This window comes from Limulus polyphemus, unplaced genomic scaffold (assembly GCF_000517525.1).
Source record: "Limulus polyphemus unplaced genomic scaffold, Limulus_polyphemus-2.1.2 Scaffold80, whole genome shotgun sequence".
NCBI lineage: Eukaryota > Metazoa > Arthropoda > Merostomata > Xiphosura > Limulidae > Limulus > Limulus polyphemus.
Window position 1 is genome coordinate 1,104,065 of NW_013665690.1, and position 9,091 is coordinate 1,113,155.

At 30.3% G+C, this 9,091-nt stretch overlaps 1 protein-coding gene across 2 annotated transcripts in view; it reads left to right on the top strand.

Annotated features, from left to right (window-relative positions):
* LOC106467493 (cytochrome c oxidase protein 20 homolog) overlaps nucleotides 1-7,989 on the top strand; it is a 28,611-nt gene extending 20,622 nt beyond the window's left edge. Inside the window, exons 2-4 of one of the 2 annotated variants that reach the window (XM_013927855.2) lie at nucleotides 1,886-1,994; nucleotides 6,814-6,877; nucleotides 7,576-7,792. In XM_013927855.2, coding sequence (XP_013783309.1) covers nucleotides 1,886-1,994; nucleotides 6,814-6,877; nucleotides 7,576-7,708 — 306 coding nt within the window. In that variant the 3' untranslated portion in view covers nucleotides 7,709-7,792. Of the gene's footprint in view, nucleotides 1-1,885; nucleotides 1,995-6,813; nucleotides 6,878-7,575 lie in introns of both variants that reach the window. The other variant, XM_022396305.1, reaches the window with a different exon arrangement.
* The last annotated feature ends 1,102 nt before the right edge of the window (nucleotides 7,990-9,091 follow it).

Genomic DNA, 9,091 nt, shown 5'->3' on the forward strand with positions numbered 1-9,091 from the left:
ATCTGTTCATCTCTGCCAATAGCTCAGATTGTGCTCTATATGCTTCCCACGGTGCCTTCCTATCAAATTCCTGTGGCTTCCTTCGTACTGGATCACCCCTATTGCTGACATTCATATCTGGGATGTGACTTCTAACAAGACTGAATATGTCTGCATTAGGGTTTAGCTGCGGGGTCTGGAAGGGGCTGATTAAGTCAATAGTTAATGTATCCTCCTTGTGTAAAAGACCATAAATCATCCTTTAATGTATCTAATTCGCTTTTAACTTTACTAATGTTTTCCATTTGTACTTCTTGCCACTGTTGTTGACTTTCCTGTAGTTGCTGCTGACTTTCCTGCAACTGTTGGAGACTTTCTTCCTGTTCATTTTCTTTCTCCTCCAACCACTGCTGTAGTCTCTCTTCTTGTTTATTTTCTTTCTCCTCTAATAGCTGTTGTAATATCTCTTCTTGTTTATTTTCTTTCTTCTCCAATAGCTGTTGTAATCTCTCTTCTTGTTTCTTTTCTCGTTCTTCTTGTTTCTTTTCTTTTTCCTGCAATAGCTGTTGTAATCTCTCTTCTTGTTTCTTTTCTCGTTTTTCTTGTTTCTTTTCTTTTTTCCTCCAACAACTGCTGTAATTTCTTTTCTGGTTTCTTTTCTTTTTCCTCCAACAACTGCTGTAATCTCTCTTCTTGTTTATTTTGCTGTTTGAGCTGCCACTGTTGCAGGTTTTCTTGCAACTGCTGTTGTCTCTCTTCTTGTTTCTTTTCTTTTTCCTCCAACCACTGCTGTAATTTCTCTTCTCATTCTTCTTGTTTATTTTCTCGTTCTTCTTGTTTCTTTTCTTTTTCCTCCAACCACTGCTGTAATTTCTCTCCTCATTCTTCTTGTTTCTTTTTTTTTTCCTCCAAGAGCTGTTGTAATTGCTCGTCTTGTTTCTTTTGCTGTTCTTGTATTGCTGCCATCAAATCTGCTAAGCTGTAGTTTGATTTGCCACTTCTCGTTTCCATTTTTTTTTTGTCCCACTCTCTGACACCAATTTGTTACGTCTCCGTTCGTTAGTTAATTTTCAATAAAAATTCTTTCAGAAGAAACTTTTGCGACACAAGTCCTTTCTTAAATAAAACTGGTTTGTTCTTTCTGAATACTACTTTGCAATACACTTAATTTCCACAGTCGCGCTATAACAAACGCTATAATTCACAAAGAAAGTCTCGCGTGCTCGACTCAACTGTCAATTACACAATGTTGCCGTCAGTTCTTGGCAGCTTATATATACAAGACTACTGCATATCTAGTAAAAGCTTGAGACTTCACGAACCTTTGAGAATATGACGTGTTACTAGCGTCACGTGACCCTCGCTGTCGTAACAGTACTTTCTATCTGTTGGAATTAAAAATGAAACTTAGTCATAAATTATTTACTTGAAAATGTGTTATCATACTAAACAAAGGGTAGTTAAAAAGTATCATTAAAATAAACCAAAACAAGCTGAACATAAGAAGATTAGGCTCATGATGATAAATGATTAACAATTCCAATAATCACCCAACCCTAGTCTTAGTATAAGAATTTATGTGAATATAATAATGCTTACTATAGAAAATTGTATGTAGTGGGCAAGTTGATTAATTCAGATTTATCTAAAGCCTTGCAAAGTCAAAACTGATCTGTTCCAACCAAGTGATTAGGACTAAAGCAAATTATTCTTTTTAATCACATCATGAATAAATTAATAGAAAGAGTAGAATGCTGTATAATGAATCTAAAGTTTCCTGTATAAATATTACTATGAAATGAAACTAATTGTACACTGAATTTAGTATATTTATTACAATTTAATGTAATATGTTTTTCATGTTACGTATAGTCAAAGTGTACTGATTTAAATTGATTTATTACAGTTTTCATTTTTTGGAAGAAATGTAGAAGAAATCCCATGTTTCAAGAGTTCTTTTATGACAGGAATATTAAGTGGATTTGGAATTGGAATGGCACATTTCCTGGCAACTAGTGAGTTATTGTTAATTTCCTTATGTATTTTGTAGCTCTTTTGTATTTACGTTGGTGGGTGTTATACAATCAGTAAGATAGATGGCTTATTATAAGTAACACAAACTGTATAAAGTGAGTAAAATTCTGTATTAGCAACTCAGCTGAAATCATTACAATATCATTTAGTGAAGTATGATACAAATGAAAGCCAACATGGATTTAACAAAATAGATTCTTACCTTACAAATCTATTATGTTTTTTGCAAATGTAACTTATTATTTAGACAATGGAATGGGTAGGAACTTTGTGTACTCAAATTTTCAGAAACCTTTTATAAGGTGCCACATAAAATATTAGTTAAGAAAATCACATTGGCAACTGTTGGGGAAAACATAATTTCATTGTAGAGTTATTGGGTGGGGAAAAAAGCAAAATTAACATTTGAAAAGCAATGTCAGTCCATTGGACCGAGCACATTTCTTTAAAGCTATACATACTATAACTCAGAATTTACTACAGGTATCTTCACAAAATTGGGCAAGCCCTTTGTAAGCATTAAGTCTTTTATACTCAAAAAATCAGCTATTTCAATGAAGTATCTGAACTAAAGACTTGTTTGTAAATTTCCAAAGCCTTAACTGAATCAATTAGAATGAATGATCATTTTAATAATAAGAAATAAAAAATAAAAATAAATACTTCTTTTCATATTCCAGTTTTTGTATTTTATTAGCATTACATAACCTTTAGAACCTCCTAAAGTAATATCAAAGATTTTTTTCTGTAAAAAGTTTATATTTTATCTCTTATTTTCTCTACCCTAACACTAACTGTAGCAGAATCATCAATGTATAGTGAAATTAAATATTGAAGAATATGAAATATAATGAATAATGCTAATTTTTCCCCTGCACTGATTGCAGTATTGATTGGAAGGTTCCAAGTTTCAACTACTAACATTTTCATTTTTAATTTTATGATTAATTGCTGTCATTTGTAGTTGTACCCAAGGAAGTTGTAATTGCTGTGTTGAAAGCAATAAACCTCAGTGGGAGTCCCTTATCTGTTTTCTGTACAGCTAAAGTAAACACCATGTGATTGTGAGATGTCCTGTTACACAGGCTCAAGCTAGCATAATTTTAGACATTTTATCTAAAGTTTTTCTTAAGTTAAACTGAAAAGTTTGTCATTTTTAGATATTATTTAAGTTTCTTCAAAAATATACATAAAAAACAAGGATTTCTAGTATTCATTGATATTCGAGGCAATTTGCACTTGAGTAAGCATTCTTCTGTAAGTCTCATTGAGTCTCACAAATTTGGGTGTACAAAAAAATTCATGACGCTCTCGGGTTTGTACTTTACAAAAAATATATCAATTATTAAAATAGAATGTTCCAAAACTATTATGATTTATCTGATTTTCTAAGTAAACTATTAATTGGTTTAAAAAATTCTGTTAGCTGTTCATAGCAGCAATATAATGATCTTACAGCTAAAGGTTTTGGTCAAGTGAATAACATAGGTGCCAAAACTAAACAACTGATAACTAGCATCCTGTAAACAAATTCTGCTCTTCCTATTGGTTATAAGCATATCTGTTTGCCAAATAAAGCTGGTTAGCAAGCAATGATGAAAGTCAAAGTGAGTGGTGGGGCTTCTCTGGTGGTTTTGACAACTGTATTGATATCTGAGTAAATCAAGAACGTATAGACACAAATGTTACATTCTTGTTTGTAATTATGTGTAGTTTGTGTTTTTAATTGTAAGAAATCTACAGCAATGTATATTTGACATTACAAAATTTTTAAAAGGGAGAAAGCAGAGCTCGTATATGTCTTGTGACACTTTTTAATATCTCTTTTTTTATTATATATATATATATATATATACATATATATATATATATATTAAGAAGTTAGATCTTGGATAATATAAAATGTTTAATGGTGACTTAATGTTTTCCTGTCAAGTTTAATGATTTACATTGGTAATAAAGTGGTTTAATTAAATTTTGAATTTAACACTGTAAAAGGTCATGGCATGCACACTTCGACCCAGCCATAGCAAAAGAGTTAGTGCTGTCCAGTCAGTTTAGACCCTTGTTGCTAGTAGAGTGCCTCGGAGGTTAGTGATGTGGTCTTTGGTTTTCTTATTTACAGTAATATTGATAGAGGCATAATTAGTAAACAAGTAAAGTTTACTGATGACATTTAAACTCTTGGGTATTTCTGGCAATATTGAGGATGTTGAGATGCTACAAACTTAAATCACTTGGCAAATTGGACATATATTTAGCAAGTGATCTCTTGTTTTTCATATGTTCTAAGTAAAATGTTGTATTAGAGAAATCTGAATGCAGTATTAAATTTATATGGTGTGTAAGAAACATTAATAATTGAGCAACACTATGGTATTTATGTATATGATCTACCAAAATCTGGCTTTTACTATAATAAAACACTTATAAGAAAATTCTAAAGATGTTATGTTCATATTCCATTGTATTTTAAAGTAACTATTATTAATACATGTAATACAGATTGAAGAGATGTGCATCATCAAGTTTGAGATTGTCATCATTAGGAATGCCTGTCTGAAGAGTAGTCATCAAAGTAAAAAAATGTTAGGACTTTAGAAGTTTATACCATAAAAGTAATTTCGATGAAGAGGAACCCACTTTGAGACTAATAATGGCTGGAGACGGCTTGAATGGGTAATGAAGAAAAACTTTAATATAACAGCAAATGTACAACGTTTCGACGTTTTTCCTTACCTGATGATGACAAAACCTGGTCAAAACATTGTACATTTGCTGTTAGATTAAAGTTTTTCTTCGTTACCCATTCAAGCCGTCTCCAGCCATAAAAGTAATTTGTAAGCTAACTTTTGCACTCTTCAGCAAATAATTTGCCTCTTTACTTTCCATATGTGGACTCAGTCATTTTGGCCAACCTTGTAACCACCATGTATCCATGAAACTATACATATTGTATCTTTTAATATAGTATATTTTCATGAAATTGGCAATCTTCTTAGTAAACATTCTACGCCTTTTGTACATAAAAACATATTTTTTTGATTAAGCGTTTTTACTAAAGATTTATCTGGAAACATATGAAGCCTTTACTGAGTCAGTCCAAGTGCAAAATGATTTTCATACTAAGAATAAAAATACTTTTTTCACCTTACAGTTTTCATATATAATTTTCATAGCCTCTAGAATATCCTAAATTAATATTAACCTGTTAGGTGTGTACTTTTGTTTCAGTCAGATAATTCAGGTTTAGAGCCAGAATCATCAGCTTACACCAGTTCAATTGTCTCTTGAAGTGTGAAAACACTGAAGCAATTTGATGCCATTTTGGGTCTGTTTTCTTAAACAAATTAAAGAATTTTCAACTGCAAGAATTACCAATGTTTTGATTAGCAACATATGCCATATTAGATACAAATCGATGGCTGAGATCATAATCTGTGCACATTAGGCTTTGTCTTTTGTGCACACGTTTTGCATTTCTAGAAGGAAATTCAAACCACATTATGGCTATGGGCTTGCCTAAAGGGTTACAATTTTTTATGTATCAGGTAATTACATACTATTCTCAAAACAAAAGCAAGTACTTTTATAATCACCCGGTCATTTAGATTCATTGCTTTACTTAGAATACTGCAAAAAGCAATTTATCAGCATTCTCCATCCAATTACAGCTTGTTGCACTCACAATGTGTGCTATTATGAACATTTTTTGTTTTTTGACCTAATAAGTTTATAATTTTAATATATTAAGTACTTTTATAATAAAAGTAAAATATATACACAAAAAATAATAAACTTAGTACTTGTGTATGGGTCTTGTATATTTTCAAGTCTTTGCTCTAAAAGTTTCAACAAAAATTAACACTACTTTTTTGGTAGGACTTTATATAATTTCTATTTATTTCAAATATGCAATTTAGAACACAAGATAGTAACATGCAAAAAATTACAATGGCCTAAAACTGACATAATTTAACTGCTTTCTAACTGAGTTATAAATAGTTTGAAATATATCCATTAGCTTGTAGCAGTGACCTTGCTGATAACAACAATAAAACTGTAGTAGGCTGAATAATTTAAAAACTGTCATCAGAATAAGATAGCCTTATAGGGAATTCAGTAAACTAAAATATTTTTTTTCTATTGATTATTTTGTGAAAGACAAGATGTGATAAGAGGGCACAGCACATAGGTTTGACTTTCTGGTTTATATCTCAGTAAAGGAAGAAGATTGGGGGCTACAAGTGTATAATTTATACCAAAAACAGAAGGTGATATAGGGGTGGATAAGTAATCTAAAATGGTCAATTCAGAACAAAGAAGTATCATGTGGTACAGAGAAATGAAGCTTCAGAATTTATTCAATAACATAATATTATATAATATTAGAATTTTAATTATGTAGTACATTTTGATACCAAGTTTTGACATATGTTGATAATAAAGTAGTTTATCTAACTTTTGAATGTAACTGTGTAAAAAGGTTGTTACATGCACACTTTGACCTATCCATATCCAGCAGATCTTTAGAGTTTGTTTTGTTTTAAATCTTTATGTAGCCTATAAAAAATGAAAATATTCTTTATTCTACAAAAATAAAAGTGTATTAAGATTTAAATTAAGTTGTGGGTAAAGGGTTATATTGATGCTGATTGTAAAATTAATATCATGAGGAGTGTGATTTCCTCTCATTAATGGTTGGATTGGTATATGTGAATGAAGGTTTTTTTGTCAAGAGTTGCAGATTTTATTCAACGTTTTGTAACATTTCTCTTGTTTTTTTCTTTATTCTTTTAGGTCGAGTGAAGCGCTCAGCAGACTTTGGTTTTTACTCTTTCATTACAATAACTTTGGTATACTGGTAAGTTTTATTTTAATTCTATTTATTGTTATATTTTCATATTTAGTACCCCAAAAAGTTATTGCAAATAATGTATCATTAATTTCTGAAAATTTAAGTCATCTATATAACACTCAGTACATCATTTTTCTTTAATGTTAGCTTTTAACATAGCATTAAAACCTTTTCCTTCATTTTTCATATTAGCAATATTATATTTCTTGATCATGGATGGAAAATGAGGTACATCCATAATTTGTATAACTTAAATGTTGTTGTACAGAATACTGTTTTTTTTTTTATCTGTGTTTCATGAACATTGTAGGTTACTTTTCTATTTTTTAATGTCAAGAAAAGGGACTATACCATGTATTTCTTGGTTTCCTATGAAGCTAAACTTTGAACGACTAGTGAGAAGATGGTTTTAAACATCAAATGTTTTCATTTTATAGAAGTTGGGCTAGTATTTTGAACATATTTGATTTTAATGAACAATTACAAGGTAAGAAAAGTAACCTATTCAATATTTTTATTTTTACAAATTTTGGAGTCACCTTTTATAACTCCAATTGTAAAGTTTCTTCTGTAAGGAATGGTAAAAACTAAATATTGAAGGATTGAAATCTTAAGCTGGTTTGTTTGTTTTTAATGATTTTTTTTCTGTACTTGCAAAATAACTTTTTGAATTAATTCAGTTGTTTTTGAATGTACTTTTGTAGGACTTATTGCCGGTATAAATGGTCTAAAGATCGTTTCATCTACAGACAGATTCAAAGTGGTTTGCAAAAAGCTGCAGTTCTAGAAGGTACTGAAAAGGATCCCAATCAGACCATTAAGTTAGATGAAGCATAATTTATGCACATAGTTTTATAGATTATTGGAATTTTAAGTGTACAGTTATAGAAAAATAAAGGCTTTGAAAGCGTGTGAAACATACAGCCTTTTTTATAGCATTAAAAACACATTAAGTGGCGAAGCTACATGTATGTGTGGATGTAATGTATAAAAGATAATAAAAACTTGCATGGACAAAGTACATCAACATGATAAATGGTCCACATGTAATTTTTTAGCAATTATTAGACAAATCTGTAGAATTTATATGGAGAAAATAAAAGGATTGAAATAAACTCCATGGTTTTTGAAGTGTGACAAAGTTAAAACTTAGTTTTTTATATTGACTAAATTTAACATTCACATTAAAGTTAAACAGTCATGTATATCTAACACCAACTATGGCAAGTTATTCATTGTAAAGATACAAATATGCTGTTATATGGTAAAAATATTTTTTCTAAAAACGTGATGTATGTGTTCAATAAAAAGTCAATGCAAATATTTCACAAATAACATTTGATGCACAATATATACCTACCACACTTAGTGAATTGGTTGTACCTTTTTCATTTATGAAAGAATGATAATTAAGACTCAATATTTATTATGCTTTAATATTTTAACTATTTGATTCTAAGCAATAAATTATGATTAAGGCTTTTTTTTGTTTGTTCCCAAAATTGCTATAAAATGAAACCACAAATTTTTCTTTGCACATATATGCAAGCAGGGCCAATAGAAAGTTTGCCAATAATGACAGTGAACATGTTATAACTAAAGATGTTTTTAGTCTACTAATGTTTTGCAATGAAACAATCACATCTTATGTTTAATGATAAAATCTATCAAAAACCCACTTTCATTGGACTTTTCATATTTTGCAAATTTCACTTCTTCAATAAAAAAAAATGCAATTAAAATTCTGTTATACAGAACATTTAAACATTAAAACATTTGTGAAGTAGAAGTTGGGAATATAAAACAAATGCTTAAAAGAAAATTTTCTAATGTTGTTCCCAAATAGAATAATCCACACCCATACTGAAAACTCAATAACCCATCTCTCGTAATGTCAAATGTTCCAGAAAAACTTATTTTACATGGGTAATATTTTGTACATGATTAAGAAGAAAATTATCAAACATCTGTAACCACAAGTTCAGTTCCAATGTACATTTCAAAACAGGGCCAAGGTTAATTAAAAGGATTTTTCAACTTTAAAAGACAACTTGTGTGCCCTAGGAACAACCAGGAATATATTGGATGAAACACTAGAAGGCTCTTAGTTTAACAGGAGGACTTCTCGGAGTTAAGAAGACATTGATTTTACTGGATAGGGATGAGGCAAGATGTGGAAGAATTGTGCAGGACCTGCAGTACATGTTGTGCTAAAAGGGG